Below are 17,700 nucleotides of genomic sequence, written 5' to 3'. Positions count from 1 at the left end.
GTAGGGGGGTAAATGAATATTGTTACTGACCATGCTCATCCCTTTAAGACCACAGTGTGCCCATGTTCTGAAGGCTGCTTCAAACAGGAAAGCACATCATGTCACAAAGCTCTAATTATCTCCAAATGTTTTCTTGAACATGACAATGAGTTCACTGGACTCAAATAGCATCCACAGACAGCAGAGTTCAATCCAATAGAGCACCTTTAGGATGCGGTGGAACAGGAGATTCTCATCATGGATGTGCAGCAACTGTGCTCTGCCATGAAAGCTTAAGGCTACTCTGAAGGCCCAACCTAGTACTTACGGGGTGTACCCACTAAGGTGACCGGTGAATACACTGTTATAGATCAAAATGTAAAAAAAAAAACAGACAAAGTAGGATGATTTTCATGACAAACTAAGTGTCTTCATTAAGTCTTCTGGATAATCACGAACAACATTTTGTGTTAATGCCGCCTAAGCCTTGCATTGTTTTTATTGGCACTGGTTGTGGGGAATCCTGAAAAAGGTTAATGAAATCAAAGCTTAATCCCCACGACAGCAGAAGTATTTCGATCAGCATAGCGGGGCTGTAACTTTGACATTTGTAAGACAGTCCCCTCAGAGAAGAAGCACGAACCGCATGCTACGCAGAGCGATGGGAATCAATATTCTTTAAGCCTTCAAGGTCTGGTCCATCCCAGTGCACAAAGCTGTGTTTGTATATTAGCATGGCCCCTTACCAGGGGCCTCTCAAAATTAAAACAGAGCAGTGCAAGTCCCATCAAGGCTCAAGGGTCTGCAGAAACAACATTTACCCAGTGAAAAAGCAGTTAATTTGCTGCTGCTCTTGTTTATTTGAGGCAAATTGTCATAAAGTTCCAACAGACCATCTAAAGGGATACACACAAAAGACCGCATCATGATTTTGCCACTGCTAGCATTTTAACCAAACATACATGTCAGCACGAAGACCTTCACACGAGAGCTGTCTGTTACTCTGTAAAAGCTCAAGGCAAAAATAAAACTGACTCCAATCTGCGGTATAATGTCAAGGCAGCTTCCCTTTTAGAAAAAAAAAGAAACTGGAGCCTGGGTGGGTTAAAAGGAGCCTCGGGTTATCCATATATTTGTTTTCCAGGTCATTCCCAACGTGACACAGTTCAAATCCAGACAGGTTACGAAACAGGAAAGATCCACACCTGCACAATGCCGACGTGACATGTGGTTAATGGGGCCAGCTCGCTATACCATAGTCATCTGAGAAGATGCCTATATAGAGAACAGAAAGGGGATTGTTTGTTCTGATTACATCTGGTGGGGGAACATTTAACAAACACTGCTGCTGGTGAGTTAGCCTGCTTTGGACTTTATTAAGTGGCAAACAATAGAGAGTGCACCCTCAAGCTCAGATGAGCTTCCAGCATTGGAGCAAACAGCTATTTTCCACCCCATGCGTTCATCTCTTTCCTGTTGATATGCCCTGCCAGCTCTCTTCATCAACTGATTCTACATGAGTGACTGCTCTCAGTTTTCCACCCTGTTGTCATAGCAACATGGAAATTCTCACTTTGGGCTGACCTTCAAGCTGGTTTATCAAACAAGCTAGCCTAGAAGCAAACTAGTGAGACTTCAAAATTCTCATGTGAAATCCGTAATTATCTCTTTTATTTGCTGTCCATTCGCTGGGTGCAGGAAACAGGCCTAGCCTGGCCTGTGAGTTCAAGGGTCCATAAACAATGGGGCAAGTTAGCTAACAAACCTTTTAAAGAGGAAGTGCTGGAAGTAGGTAGAGAGGAAAGCGCAGTCTGAGTGTCAGCCACTGTAAACAAAAGGTTGTTATTCACACTAAAGCAACTGGAAGAGAAATAACAAAAGGACAGATATTTTTATGGCACTTCTCTACCGGTTTGACTCAAGTGTTTCCTGCTCAGCCTTTTCCCTGCACCAGCCTATAGGAAGCAGGCCTTCATCTTGTAATTAGGGGGAAATACCTTGAAATATTAATGGATGACTTAAACATTGTGATTAACCCACAAACAAATTACACAGGTGATCATATGGTCTGCTATCTAGATTTTTCCTGAGCTAAAGGTGGTAATATTTGGAGAAGAAAATGGAGTACTAAGCATTTACTAGCATGCTTTGTTAGCCTGATGGTCTTTACCATTAAGCATACATGAGCACATATAATTTGTGAGCATTAAACATGCTCCAAAAGATAGTAACACCAAATACATGGTCAAGACCATCTAGTTCAGGGATTCGAAATAGCATAAATGGTGTATGACAAGTAGGGCCAAAACTGCCATGGATTAAGGATTACTGTCATTATAACAGCTGAGTTATTTAAAGAAAAAGTCACCCCTTTCACAGCTTTTAGTAGTAAACTAGTAAAGAGATTTAAGATATTTTTTTTACTGTTCTAAAGTTGAACATTTTCACCAGGACGTCTATAGTAATTGCCTCACTACTGTAAAAGTCACCGCATCACACTGCTATACACAAAAACTGTTCTAAGTTAAACCAAGTTATGGCTCTGTAATGGCCATGTGGTATCAAACAACTTACAAATGTCAACAAATCAGTATGCATGTATGCATCTTGGAACTCTGAAAGCCAGTATGACAAATGAGTACACAAAAATAATGAGAAACCCAAAGAGGCGACATCATTTGTGCCAAACAAGTTATGAGAGAAAAGAAAGAGCAGAAGCAAAACCAACTAGAAAAATTTGCATTTCCTGCGAAAATGCTGTGTGGATGCCTTAACGCTGAAGATGTCTGCTGAAAAAAGCTGAAAAAGTTGAAAAAAAAAAAAAAAAAAAGATTGCCCTGAGCAGGATTCGAACCTGGCACTTCTGGTCTCAAGGCTACTCATCTCACTGCGCCAAACTCTTTCTCATAAAGAAGAGGTGGAGAGACTGACAATTGTGATGAGATGAGCAGAAGCGGCTGAGAATTGTGCTGATAAGAGGTGAAAAGGCTGAAAACTTTGCAGAAAAGAGGTGAATCAGCAGAATTTCTGCTGAAAAGTGGTAAAGAATTAAAAAGTTGCGCTGAAAAGAGATGAATCAGCAGAATTTCTGCTGAAAAGATTTCAATTAGCAGAATTTCTGCTGAAAAGAGTTCAATCAGCAGAATTTCTGCTGAAAAGAGTTTTTTTCTGAAAACAGCAGAAAAAACTGAAAATTTTGCTGAAAAGAGTTCAATCAGCAGAATTTCTGCTGAAAAGCTTAAAATTCTAATGAAAACAGCAGAAGAGGCTGAGATTTGTGCTGATAAGAGGTGAAAATGCTGAACCAATCAGAGGTACTGCTTCTGTCTGCTTCATCAGGCTGTGTACTTGTATGTATTTCTGCCATAGACTGTTAACAAGAATCTGAGGTCCATATTAGAAAAGCTGCTAAAATCATAAAACTTTGCAGAATTGTAATAAATTATCAATATGAATTACAGGTCTGTGATGGTGTATCAATTTGTAGTGAAAAAAACATGTGGGCCAAGGTGGAATCGAACCCACGAACTTCGGTCTGAAGATCCGTTTCATTACCAATCGCGCCACTGGGAAAGAGAGCAAACGCCTGGAAAACAGGGTGATGAGCAGTCAGAATTAGATCGCGGTGAGAGGCGAAAATCGCCGTTTTTTGGAGTTACAAAACGTCGTGTAACTCAAACTAGGTGGGATAGAATCATAATTCTTGTACTGGGTGAATCAGCGGACTTTGGTGTACTTTGACTGCGATTTCCATAGCTCTTTGTATCTCAGTCGCGGAGATATGACGAGAGAAGAAACGGCTTCATTTTCGGAGTTTGAAAAATGAGAGGAGGACAGATTTCCACCCCTCAAACAAACGTAATTTATGGCTCAACGGTAAGATGACTGTAAAAACTGCTTCGACCTTGAGTGTCAGCACTGTCTTTAGATGAATTGGCACAAGCCTCATGTCTTAACTTTGCTTTGTTAAGGAGATATGACGATTTGAAAATGCCTCTCATTAGAGAGTTCCAGCTGTGATTTTGAACAAAGTCCCCATTCACTTTCTATGGAGAGTTTTCAGACATTGTGTTGCTCTGAGGCGATTTGATAAAAATCTGTAACTTCCACAACAGTGATAGTGATATTTTCTGAAAGCCAGCAAAAATACCTACGTTTTGATGTATAATTTGTGGAAGTTGAGTGGAAATTGAGCGAGTAGCAAGAAGTTGTTTGGACATGAAGAGAAAATTCGCAAAGTTTCACTGTCCACTCTGAGTTAATTGCATAGCAACCATAGCAACACATGTATTTTCTGAAAAATCACAAAGCTGCAACTGAAAACTTAAAGAGGCATTAAATGAAAACGGTAACAGATATGAAAAAGCTGAATCACACAGGAATAGCCCAATCATTTGAGAACGTTTTAAAGTTTGAATGGAGTTTCTAGGTGAAAGTATGAGGAAGTAGTTAAGTTTCAAAGACAAGCAAGTTTTAGCAGAATTGTGGAAGTTTCCCATTCATTTCAATGGGACAAATTAAAGGAAAAAAGTGTAATATTTTAAAAAGTATAATAGTAATAAACACCAAAAGTCATTACATACATTACATTCTGCACATTAGCAGAAAGAGCAGAACAGTTTAGAGTTTGAACGGAGAAAATCGGCTGAAAACTGAGGGAGTAGTTAAGTGCCAAAAAGTGTACGGAAGCAACTAGAATAAAATAGTGGAATAAAGAATAAAGAGAAACAGGAACTCAATAGTGTGTGCCCTTGAGGGCATCCACACAATGAGTGCACTCTGGTCACCATTTGATTCAAAGTGATTGATTCTACATAGTCTCAATGAATCATGTGTACAAGTTGCAGCAGCCTTAAAGATACACCAGTGTCAAAGAAATGGACTAGAAATCAAACCTGCTACCTCCCTGTAGCTGAAATGGACTTAAATGCTCTCATGTTCCTGTTATTAGAGCTAATATTCAAGTTTCTGTAGTCAAGAAATGCCTTTAAGCATCAGGAAAAGCAGTGGTTTATAGTATCATCTTTCCGATGCATAAACTTTCCCAGAACACAAAGAAGCCTTTGAAGAACTCGGCAACGTGCATTTCTACAGGAAATGAAGGACTACACATTTCTAATAATAATAATAATAGGGCAAAGTAATACAATCACATCAACTACTACATGGCTTGTAAGTAATATCATGTGGCTTGATCATTTCAGCAAATTTAACAAATATCATGGGAAAACGTTTCAAAACTAAACAATGAGAAAAAAAGGTCAGTACTCCTTTGTTTGTTTACTTTTAGCCAGTAGAAAATCATCATTTCATCAAAGGCCGTGGCAAATCCAAGGTTCGAGCTTGGGGCAAAATAAGCTTGGTTCTTATTGAGGATGATGAGCCAAATGGCTTAGTGCAAAACTTAAAAAGATAACAAATCTGATCTACTTATAAGACTGGCATGGGAAGCTTCAAAATAGAAGAAAATCTTTCCCAACAGGCAAAACAAAAAAAAAAAAAAACAACTAGCAGAAACAAAACTTTATCTATTACAGCAGCTGAAGTAACCATTCATTAACAGAAAGTTCAGGTGTGTGCCAAGCTTCAAACTCAAGAGCGTGTTTTACCCCCTTTTGTCCTTTTGTCTATCAACTGAGATTACATAATGGCAATAAACAGTGTTTAACTGACTTTAGCATCAGTGAATAAGTAGGACAGTTAGTAAGAATGGAGTAAAAACAGTGCCTTTTGTGTTCGGTTATACCTCTAATCCCTGTGTCAGCAGTGAAAATGAGTGAACCTGTTTGGTTTTATCCATGAACCATTGATCTAGAAGCGTTAAGGCATGTTTAATGGGCTAGTGAGTACTCTGAATATAGAGTTACATTTCGGGGTCTGGAAACTAAACCTGGCGTGGGAATGTCAGAGTAAGGCAAGACCATGCAGTGAATTTGCATAAAACAGCACTAATTTAGATAAAGATCACTAGGTACTATGAATTTACGGATGAGCCAGCATGGTTTCCGCTCTTCGCTCCCAGGTTAGACCACCTCCGATGTAACTCCACACTGAGTAACAATGTTGCGTCAATTTCCGTCCTCATCTCTTGTTCTCAGTTATGACTAAACAAGAGAGTTTAGTCATAACTGAGAACAAGAGATGAGGACGGAAATTAGATAAGAGAATCACTGATACTAAATTGCTGCAGCAGTGAAATGGAAATAAAAATCTGCAGTAAAAATAAATAAAGCCAAATCGTTGCTACTTAGACTAAGTTTGGTATTCACTTCTGTGAGAGACTGGTATTTGAGTAAGAGTAAAACATTAACAAGCAGTGCGCAAAGTCTACAGGAAGTCCACGCAACACATCTCTATTAAGGTTTTATCAATCAGTGAGTCACAAAAAGAATTATAGCAAGGCGCCAGTGCAACAAAAAAAAAAAAGCTTTACAAATGATAGATCTTCACCGCCGTGTTTGTACTTCTGTATTTCCATTCATTTTTCATAAAAAAGTAATAATGAACAAACAAATATCAATAAACACTTGAGACAGGTTACCATTCTGTAAGTTGGCTATATGGCTCCAAAATGACGAGGTTTTTCAGGTGTGCGTTTTAGCAAAGACGGGTAAACGCTGACATCTCACTGATCCAAATAAGATTTGTTTTCCTAAGTCCTTGTTATGACAGGAATACAATTGGTCTGGGTACAAAACATTTGCACACAGCAGCTCTTTGTTGACGACTGGCTCATCGGTTTGTGGGAACCCAAACACTTCCATACTTCCAAACATAACCAATGTATTTATGTAGACCAGGAGAACATAAAAGCAAGTGGAAAACAGCACACGTTCCACAATGGCGACATATGGCCACAGTAAAACTGTTAACAAACCATCGAGTTTGGCTTTGCCTGCTTTCTTCGTCTACAGCAACCTTCACGGGTGCTTGCTGCAGACTGGTCCAGCCCACTCTACAATGAAGGAGAGCAACAAGCCGCACACGGATGAGAGTACAACTCACACAACACAGGTTATCGCACATTCCTCCCACAGACTCTAAACTAGTGTCAACTAAATAATCATCAAATTCATTTGAAATACAAATAAAGTGTATACTCCAAATAGTGTGTTGTGCTGTTTTTACACATGTTCTTTTGGTTTATATATATGACCCTCTCTCTCTCTTTATCACCGCATCTCTGGAGTTCTCAAAAATAGCTTGAAAATGTAAATCAGTAACAGCTGGCACTAAGAAGCACCTCCAAACAATCACGTGATTTAGACACACACAGCCTAACCACATGCTCAGATATGGGAAAACATACACACTATACTCGCTCTCACACCTGGACTTTCAACTTATACTGCAGGAAACGCCGGGCATTTTTTATGGCTATTAAATTCTGCAAATGTCAACAGCATTACTGAAATACAAGACAAACTCCAAATGAATGGCTGTGATTCTGCAGTGTTTTATTAGATGATCCGAGGGGAAATGTGGCAATTAAATGTTAAGGAAAGTAATTTGATACCCAAGCTGCCATTCCCTTTATGAAACTTGAGCTAATGCAATTACACAGCTTTGCCACTTTGCCAAAAGGTGTGTACATAATCTGTCGTCCCAGCACTGAGAATGCGACAGAATATTTCCTGATGGTGATGTTATGTTGCGTCTGACACATGCACATCTTTTAAAGAGTAAACATAAAATAGGCTGGTATAATACTCTTGCAGGTTCTTATGATAACTTCAACAGAGCGTCTACCCAACAGGGTGGCACGAACTCCATAACAGCCTGTAACAATTTGTGCTTTGTTCAGGTTCCAAGAGCTCAAGGGGGTAACCGTTTCTGCTTGATGTCACTATGTCACAACATGCCCTAAAACCACTTTAATGGCTTTGAGATGCAAAAGTGTCTCGCATGCGTTTTCTGTAAATTCCACACACAATGCGCATCATAATCTTCCTCTTGATATATAACGCAGAGGGGATTCCTTCCTTGAAAGTTTCCACATCCATCAGACACAAACCGTCGTTAAGCTTTTCAAACGTAGATGGAAATCACATGGCTACGGTCACAAAATCCTGCAATTGGCCTTCGGTTTGCAACTGCAAACAAGTTGACTGGAAGCTGTCCAGCAGTTTGAGTGACAGCTTTGGCACATCATAATGCACCAAACCAAAACAGACAAGTATGTGTAACAGGTTAGGGATAAAGTAATCTCTAAAATCAGATATCTGTATATGAAGATGCAGATTCTGAAAGCAAGAAACGAGATTATTGCTACAGGAAACATTCTGATTTGCACTGATAGTAAATCTGTGCAATCACATTACAGAAGGTTTTGGTAGCATGCAAGTAAATCATGTGAGGGAAGAGCTAAACAAAAAATAAGTTGCAATTAATCATGACAACGGATGGAGTTTCATGGAGACTTATATGTAACACAGTAGCACTCTTAAACTTTTTGCTAATGTAGTTACAAAATAGGGCACTCCCATAAGGCTACACACAAGCTAATGTGCAGTAAGACCCTTACTCACACCAGATTTTTACACCAAGGCTTTCAGAACCCATCCGGTAGGCTCACATACGGAGTCCTGAACCCTACAAGCCGCTAAAAATCTGGCTTTCCTGTTGGAACCATGGACTGGGTCCTTTCAATAGGACAAAACCATTATCCTTATTATCAGCACCAGCTCAGTGTGTGCTGTCTGTCAGGTCACTGGCTCCAGTAACCTTCCCTCCTCAGCCATAACAATACGACTCTGATGCCAGCATCTGTTATAAGCCAACTGGCTGAGGACCATGGGAACCAGGCTCTGCAGAGAGTGGGAAGCAGACTCTTGAGGGACTTTCAATAAGATGACTGCCCTGCAATTCAAACACCTCATAACAGACAATTGGGGTAGTTCTAGCCTTGGCACAGAGGCATGCAAATCCTCTCTAATGGTTTCATAATCAGCGTAAAATTGCCTGAAATTATGTCGGAAAGTTAATACAGAGCATATTCCCGTTAACTGACCATCAGCATGATTGTCGGCAGCAAAGCCTGTCCCACCTTTTGAGTCTGAAATGGGGGGAAAAAAATCAACACTAGAGAGGCAAAGTACCCTCGGAGCTAAAATGAAACAAGCAGCTGAGTGGAGGAAATAGCAAATGTTGTGGCAGCTTCTCTCAAGGCTGAACGCCTGAAGGCTTTAAGGTTATGAAGACTTTATCAGAGACAGTGATCAGAGAGCATGTTGAATCTATGACTTCACATGCGATCAACGATCAAAGCTTCATCCTGACATTTACAAGCAATTTCCGAGGAGGTGAAAACAAAAAACTGGAACTTTGATTTTCAGAGCACCTGGCTTAGTTACAGGAGGATTCCTCCACTGGAAATATGCTGAAAGCAGCAGAACTCATATCCAGCCAGTGGTCAAACTTCAATGACTCAATTTATGTGGGTGGAAAAGATTACAGTCCTTTAGCCTTAGGCTTACAGCTATATCTGGATTTGGTTTTCCTTTCAAAACCACCACATCCAATCAGAAAATACAGAGCATTAGCATCAAGCAAGACCACACAGTCATAAGAAAAGTAATGACCTTTCTGGAAATCATCTGTGTCCTAATGAGAGGACAATACAATTATCGCTGTTCTTCCTCAGCAAGCTGATAACAGACACGAACCACTATATGAAACTTTCAGACATGCAGTCTAAAAAATAAACACAATCCACTGAACATTGATATGAGTTCATCTTATCACTGGAAATCTCTATGAATAGAACCCTGAATTCAAGTGTTCCTCCTCCCTCCATTTTTTTAATGCCCATGAACCTTTTCCTCTAAAAGGGGAAAATAACGTTGACTGTGCATAAGATGATGCGCTGTATTTTATTGCTCACAGTGTTTACACAACACACTGATGGCCACATCTGGTCCATAGCTACCCTCACCTCACTTCTTATCGGATTACTGGTGATAAAGTAATTTAGGTCACTTCAACACTGTGTAGCATGCGAATCTGCACCAATTAAATCTTAAATTCCAAATATTTATTTTCATTTGACATTTTATCGACTATACAGAAACTCTGCAATGGTCTTTCTTCACCTTCAATGAATAGTCCAACTCTGAAATGGGTTTTTCCCAGTTATTGTAACACACATGGGCAGTTGGATGATCTTCCCCACTGGATGAATTTTATCTGCTGTATCGGATTAATTTTGTAGTCCTTACATCTAGTTTCCCGTTTCTCATATATTTGCATGACTGACTTTAAAGATTATTATACCAGGGATCCACCCATATATCAACTGAACACACCATGTGGTGTGGACCAAGGCCATCCCATCCCTGACTCATACTGTATTTCATTCAAAGCCTTAGAATGACACCAGAAAAGTTTAAAATGCTTAGACATGAAAAAACCTGCCTGGAAAGTGATGCTTTTCCTACCTTTCTATAATTCTCTCCACACGAAAACGGGAATAAACAACAACTACTGCTACTTACTGAAAACTGTGCTCAGAATTTTGCAATGGAGTCACTATATTTTTAGAGATTTTTGTAGATATGGCCATTTTAAAAATTATTGCCATCGACTAATCGATTAAATGGCCACCTCTTCAGTCAGTACGAAGTGTTTATGAAACAAATCTTTTTAATTACCTTGATTAAATTTACTTTAGTTACTTTAAAGTTGCTTCCTTTGAGTTTAACATCCAAATGAATGGAAACTTACCTGCTAAAAAAAGCGATTTTTTTAACCCCCTCACCGAATAACTTCCCTTAAAGTTGACCTAATTTAGCATCTCAGTAACGTAAAGTAAAAGCAGCAGAGAAACCAACTCGAACAAAGAGACTGAATATGTCTGTGCCACTGAAAATAAAAATCCCAATGACTGCTGTCAGTCCCGTTGGTTTTGAAGACTGCTCAATGGGCATGTCCCGACATTCCTCCCAACAAACTGCCACTAAAACTCTCACGCTTTAACACTACTTCTCCCAACTGGTGAACAAACTAACAACAACGACGACCACACAAACAATCTGTGAATACGCTTTAAATCTTACCTGATAAATGTCATGGATATTAAAGTCCTAAAAGTTTCACCAGCACTCTGAGCGTATCTCCACACGAGTTCAGTCCCCACTTGCTCCACCAAGGTAGGCTACGGGACGTCGGACTCCTCCTTCTCTCGCATGAGGTCATCTGTGGGAAGGATCAGCAGCGGAGAACAAACCAGATCTACCCCTCCTTCCTCCTCCTCCTCCGCTTCTTTTCTTCTGCTCTCATTTCTGTGTGCATGCCTCATGGACATGACAGGATCCTAGAGATACAAGCTGCAAGCATTTAGTTTAAGGAGTGTGAAATTCTCTAAAACTTCACATTTTCCTTCTTCCGGATGCTCCCTTTAGAGGTCGCCACAGCGGATCATATGCCTCCATCTCACCCTATCAACGGGGTCCTCTTCTGTCACACCAAACTTTTGCATATCCTCTAGATACACGCTTCTCTGAGGTTTTCCTCCTGCCAAGCAGCTCTATCTTCAATATCCTTTGTCTACTATATCCACCATCCCTCCTCTGCACACTTCCAAACCATCTTAAGCTCTGCCTCTCCAACTTTGTCTTAAAAGTCTTAAAAGCACCTTCTTAAGTCAGCTGGATGCAGGTTTTTCCCATCCTTATAAAGAGTACAGTTGCACAATGCCAAAATTAGCACCACTGCCTAACACTGAGGCCCGAGCTCAGTTTAATGATTGGTTGGAGAAACTTGCAGTCAGTCTGAGACTGAAGAAGTCACTTGGATGGGAGATGAATCCAGAGGAAATGCATCAGCTGTCTGTGTTTTCTTCCAGAAGCCTTCTGGGAATATATGTAGAAAGAAGAGAACTCTAAAATGAAACTTTAAGGTGCTTAAGTGAAATTAAATCGTGTGATGAAGTTGGAAGTAGTGAATGGACCTCGGACTGAGATTAGTTTTCCATACAAAGGTATTTGTGTTCCAAAATCTGCCCAAGCTCTTTCCACATTGCCAGGAATAAATCTGTTGTAGAATATTGAAGAATCCATTATTTATTTAGGTGGACCAAAAGTTGCAGAACCTAAAATGCTGCAATCAAGCCAAAAGTGTCCAGTCAGATGAAACTCGTCTCGCTGTCCACAACATTTTGCTGAATCACTGTTATTGTGTATAGCTATTGTAGAAGAAAGGCAATAATTGGATGCTTTGGTCTATACAGTCTTTAACAGTTTCTGACAATTTTATATACTAATATATATTTTACTATATTAACATACTTAATTGTTTCAGATCCTAAATTGAGTTTTACTCTGCACTGATAACTGATTGCAGCTATGTGCTACTTTGCAGTTGTCGATTTTACATGTGAACATTAAACTGTCTGTAAAATATATGCATGGCCTCATTAATCCTTCCAAGAACATAAAGAGTAACATGGCACCAGATGGGCTGGCTGCTGCACCAACACACTGCTTTGCATTAATGCTTTCTGGTCATCCTTTTTCAGCAACAATATTCACTCTGGGCACATGTAGGCAATTTAAAATCTCCAAACTTTCATAGTCAGCTGATAGCTAAATACATTAAATTGCCAGTTGTCTCACTGTTTGCAAACTTAGCAAGTATGCTGTGTAATTTCCTCCTCGACGATGTGCATTAGAAGGAGGGAAGTTGAAACATGAGTCAGAGCTTTTATGTAAATGAAGTCTAATTGGTTTAGGTCTGTATTAGTGGCTGCTGAAAGCAGGATGTTGCTCATTGGCTTTGTGCATACTGCTGAATCATAGTTTGACCATAAACCTGTTGACTTTAACATTTTAATATTACAGCTTGATCGAAATGCTAGTTTTACATAGAGTAATAAATATAAAGTATTTCACGAACTACAGCACACGTGTCAAATTAGGTTACTGGATTATTGCAATTAGATCCAGAGTAAGGTTTTCCATACGCTTTGACTCAGTCTGGTGTGGCAAGTGAAGTTCGTAGTGCACCTTAGTCTGCGGTGACCTCATGAGGTAACATTGTTTTATGCAGCTTGTTCTGAGGGAAAAACCTTAATCTCAGCGCAATCTTGCAAAAGTTTTTTGTTTTTTTAACACCAATTCGTTAACAGCAAGAATATAAAGCGATATGATGATAATTGTTCTACATTGTGCTGAGGTGACAAGAGTCTGCTGTGAAAAAGGAATGACCAGAAATCTTACTTTTGGTGGAAAATGGGGTCTTACATAAAAAATCTTTCCATTGTGATATTTTCTGCATTTTGCAAAAAAGAAAAATTCCAGATTCCAATAAGACCTGAAAAATAGACTCAGACTTCATCTGATGCACTGAGCACTTCTTCTCCACTCATCTCGTTGCACTCCTCGTGTTTAAACACCACTGCAGCATGTCATTCAAATGTTGCCTTTTCCCCCCGCTAGATTGCGTTAAGTCCCATCACCCTCCAACCAGTCACGGCAGATGGCCGCCCCTCCTTGGGCCTGGTTCTGCTGGAGGTTTCTTCCTGTTAAAAAGGATTTTTTTCCTTCCCACTGTCGCAAAGTGGGTTCACTTGATTGCTGTTTACTCCAGAATATTGTAAGGATTTTGCCTTAGAGGACAAAGCACCAGGTGACTTTTGTGATTTTGCACTATAGAAATAAACCTGCATGGAACTGAAAATATCCAGCAACAAATACATCAATTAAGTCACTTTGGTATTCTGACATGAATCCACACAAATGTCTGTCATTCTTGTGTGTGCTCAGCATGCAGTACTCTGGCTGAGAGAGATTTCTTTACAGTTTTTATTTTATCCAATCTGTTTCAAACTCCTGTTTGACCATCTGTCTCTTGCAGCTCATCCTGAGGAGCAGAAAGTGGAAAGCAGATTAGTTTGTTTTTCTTCAGCTTTCTCTCTCTCCCCATCTACCTTGTGAAATGTGGCACCTGCAGTTTGAGTTTACTAGCCTGCATTCAAGAGGCATCCCTGAAAATGATTAAAACCCAATAGTCACAGCACTTGTCTGGTTCATATCGCACAGAGGTGACCTGTAGCACAGCCTTGACACTAAAAACAATAACACTTTTCTGCAATCCCTTTTGACTTTCACTTTCCAGACACGTGGAGTCTTGGTGGTTTCTGCAATTTATCCAACATATTAAAAGAAAGAAAAATCACTACTACGCAGTAGTATTGCCAAATGCATATGGAGATACTGAACCCTGGAAAAGGTTCCAAAAAATGGTCAAGATATAGATCATGGACAGGCTCCGAATGGAATCGGGGGCAAAATGTTCTAAAGCAAAGATCAGCTCCGTGAATCCTACAAGACCAAGCTAGCTTTTATGGAAGAGTTTTCTTGTTTCCCTTTCATCCATCTCACTGTTTAACTATGACTCACTGCACACACATACTGGGATAATTAAAATAGTTTGGCTACATAGAGGGTGGACTTGCTGGAACATTACGATATCACGGTTCAATCACTTTATGAAAGAGGCCAGATGGATAGAAGTAAGCATATATTATGAGTAAATAAGTAAAAGGTAAGTAAATAATTATAAATAAGCATATATATTGCATAGATGCACGCAGCTTAGAGATTGACTTGTGAAATCCATGACCAGATAGTCTGGTTTATTAAAGTTATAAATGGCCATTTGCTGCCCCCTTGTGGCCATTTTAGAGTGTATGAACAGAAAACTGTTCCAAGAAATAAACAGAGACATAACAGTGATGGCTTGCAGTCCGCTTTTTTTTAATAAATCTAATACAATTGCCATGCAATACAAAGTGAAGATTCCCCTTAAAAGCACCCTTATATAACTCAGTAACTTAACCCCTCCCTTCAAACATACTCATACCCAGCAAATGCTTTTGTTTTCTAATCAGATGACAAATACAAATATAGAATTCTATTATTATGCCAGAAAAGATGCATTAAGTGCTGGTTTATAGTATTCACATACAAGCATGGCCCCAAAGAGCTTTTTTTTTTCTCTTCCTTCTAAGTAAACGAAGCTTGAAAGCTTTCACTCCATCAACACTTTACAGGCAACCTGTCAGTCTCAGTCTCCTCACGTGTCTAACACTTCACATTGGTGTTTAACGACTGACTTAACATGGTTCCCTCTAGGGCATGCCCGAAAAAGTTCAATACTTCCTCGGCTGCTGGATGAAAACGATCCGAGGGGAGTGCGACTTCTCCACCGCGGGGCGCACCTTACTGTGCCTCACGCTCACAGGTGTTTCTGCGAAGTCGTGGCTCAGCTGCAAAACATCAGGAAGGAGGTTTATTATCCACAATACTTTGAAGCACTGCAACTAACCCAGTTGGCTTGGAAAGTAATTAACTCGCTTTTTTAAGAGTTAATGCTTTGTTTACCTTGTCGAGGGTTCCTGTTAGAAGTATGCCAACTTGTTGCATCCTGTTGGGGGTGGCAAGGGACCTGCTGCACAGGTTTTAAAACAGAGTTATACTCAGCTTTTAAAGCAAAGTTAGTGACCTATATGATCGAAATGCTGCTGGGCATTCTTACACACTAATGTTTGAAGCTAAATTTGTTTTCAGCTCAAGCACATTTACTGCAGAGTGTGGGCATACCTGATTTTATCAGACTTCCTGGTGTCCTTTTCTGGAGTTGCATGGGTGGCATTCTCTTCCATGCCTTTCTTGGCCACCCGTTTACCCCCGGCCTTTACTAGTGATGCAAAAGAGGAAAGAAACAAAAAACAATCTATGTCAAAGCAGTGTTTTACAGCGCATTTCACGTAACTGAGACAGAGGAGTGGAAAGTGAAAACCACAAAGGTTTTCAACTCTTTTCTCTCACTTTGTGCACTTGCAGTTCAAGCTTATGAACACTAGCATTCATTCAAAAACCTGTAGTCACTTCCCTGTCCGCTTCATCGTGCAGAGGTGACCTATAGTCCTAAAAACTATCAAACACTCTGTACTTTCTTAAAACCTGGACACATGATAGTTTCTGCAGTCTGTCCCTCATAATATGAAATAAAATTAATGCGCCATGGCGTCCAAAAACCCCCCCAAAACATATATAGTAATGGTGCAAAAGTTCGTACAAACGAAAGTATCACAATATTTTGCTTATCAGATCCTCTTCGTAAACAGATGAGCGACACCGCTTCAAGCTGCAGCTGTTAATGCAAAGTTAACTACTGTTCCGCAGCTTTGCACGAATAGCAGTGCACGGTGCACCTAACAGGCCTCCCTTCAAACAAAAGCATGCCGATGACGCTTCTTGCACTTTAGTACTCCAATGCCACAGCAGCCAGTCAGCTCCAGCTATCGCACTTTTGCATACTGCGTGTCAAATTAACGGCAAAAGTTACGTTACTTTGGTGGAAAAAAAAAACTGCAGCGGAGTCGACTCGCTCTGAACGACTCTGTAACTGGGTCAAGGAATGGAAAAACAACAACAACTCTCAAGCTTTAATAAAGTTTTAAAAGATAAATTAAAAAAAGAGCAGGCACCTATCAGAGAGACACGGCTTACCTGCCGGAGGGTGGCCAGCTTTCAGCCGAGGAACCTCCTTCGCTCCAGATTTGGGGAGTTGTTGCACCATTTCTTGAAAACTTTCCGCAGTGAAAGCACTAAACTGTCCTCGACGCCCACTCCGCTGTTTTTATTCTCTACAACAGAGATGACGCCCCGCGAGGCTACAGGAAGTTTGCGGCCAGCGAAACGCCTCTTTGTTTTCTTTTTCTCTACCCGCTGATAGTTTACCGAGAAAATGAAACCGTACACTAACCGTTTGCGGTTTGCAGCACGATTTAACTGCAGCTGATTTATGTTACTGTTACTTGATCTTATTTTGAAAATCTTTTCACAAAACTTCAAGATTGGCAACAAAAAGAGTTTTAACCACACTTAAACTATTTCCAGGTATGACAGCCCACAGACACAACCCCCCAGAGGAAGTTTTCGATTGTACGAATATTTTCAATGAAGAAGAAAATAACACTGTGTCATTTTAAGGCAGATATTTTTTTCATCACATTAGACTCTTTTATCCAGCATGAGGATCCAAAGTAAACAGCGATAGTGCCACCATGTTTAAAGCTGAAGCACAGAAAGGACTGTCAGATCTTTGCATGTGTATCTAACTGAGGTCAGTTGTGGAGGGGAGATGAGACTTGAAAGTTTATTGTTGACACACTAATGTTTCTTTATGTTTAATGGAGAAGGTAAGACAGACTAGAGGTAAGGTGTGTATTCCCAACAAGCAGAAAAGTGACAGAAACACACTGGAAAGTATACCTGATTGGATATTAAATACACATGTTAGAGCACATAGTTACCTGCACAGTGTATTGAGCTGAGCCGTTGTCCATTGTAATGTCTGCTGTGATACACGTTACAGGTAATACAGATCAGTCTAATCATAACCTGAATGAGCTGTGCCTTTAAAGCCAGGTTCTTCGAATCTGTGACTTTGCTAAGTTCTGTGACTGTACAGCAGTTTCCTTGAATATACAGGTTTGAAGCTTCACAGCTTGCATATGCATGAACTATGGGGGCATTAATGCTGAAAAATGCGTGTGTTGTTGCCTTTCCGGGTATGCACAAGCTGCAGGCTAACTGTCAGCTGGCTTGTGTTAATTTAACTGAAATGTTGGTAATGTGCAGCACAGTGCCAAGCTGCTTGAAACGCGTGGGCCTTAAGGTGGACCAACTTTGTTTTGTTCTGAAAAAAAAGAAAAAA

At 40.1% G+C, this 17,700-nt stretch overlaps 2 protein-coding genes across 6 annotated transcripts in view; both read right to left on the bottom strand.

Moving 5' to 3' along the window:
* Positions 1–11,163, bottom strand: part of tanc1b (tetratricopeptide repeat, ankyrin repeat and coiled-coil containing 1b) — a 142,835-nt gene extending 131,672 nt beyond the window's left edge. For 3 of the 4 annotated variants that reach the window (XM_084954705.1, XM_084954707.1, XM_084954708.1), the window contains exon 1: positions 11,034–11,163. The gene's annotated coding sequence lies outside the window, so the exon portion shown is untranslated. Of the gene's footprint in view, positions 1–10,701; positions 10,999–11,033 lie in introns of those variants that run through there. The other variant, XM_084954706.1, reaches the window with a different exon arrangement.
* A 3,545-nt stretch (positions 11,164–14,708) lies between these two features.
* Positions 14,709–16,735, bottom strand: dap1b (death associated protein like 1b). Of its 2 annotated transcripts, none has more exons than XM_084908150.1 (4): positions 16,491–16,735; positions 15,579–15,675; positions 15,360–15,423; positions 14,709–15,244 (listed from the first exon to the last, which is right to left on the bottom strand). In XM_084908150.1, exons 1-4 carry the CDS (start codon positions 16,558–16,560, stop codon positions 15,128–15,130), a joined length of 348 nt encoding a protein of 115 aa, XP_084764276.1. In that variant the 5' UTR covers positions 16,561–16,735; the 3' UTR covers positions 14,709–15,127. The 2 variants fall into 2 exon arrangements, with proteins under 2 accessions (XP_084764276.1, XP_084764275.1); XM_084908149.1 differs by having other exon boundaries at positions 15,360–15,426; positions 16,491–16,712.
* Positions 16,736–17,700: the final 965 nt, after the last annotated feature.

Source organism: Perissodus microlepis, chromosome 16 (genome assembly GCF_051167445.1).
Source record: "Perissodus microlepis isolate ML-2025 ecotype Zambia chromosome 16, ASM5116744v1, whole genome shotgun sequence".
Lineage (NCBI taxonomy): Eukaryota > Metazoa > Chordata > Actinopteri > Cichliformes > Cichlidae > Perissodus > Perissodus microlepis.
Note: the sequence above shows the minus strand (reverse complement) of the source record. Positions and strands in the feature narration are given on the sequence as shown.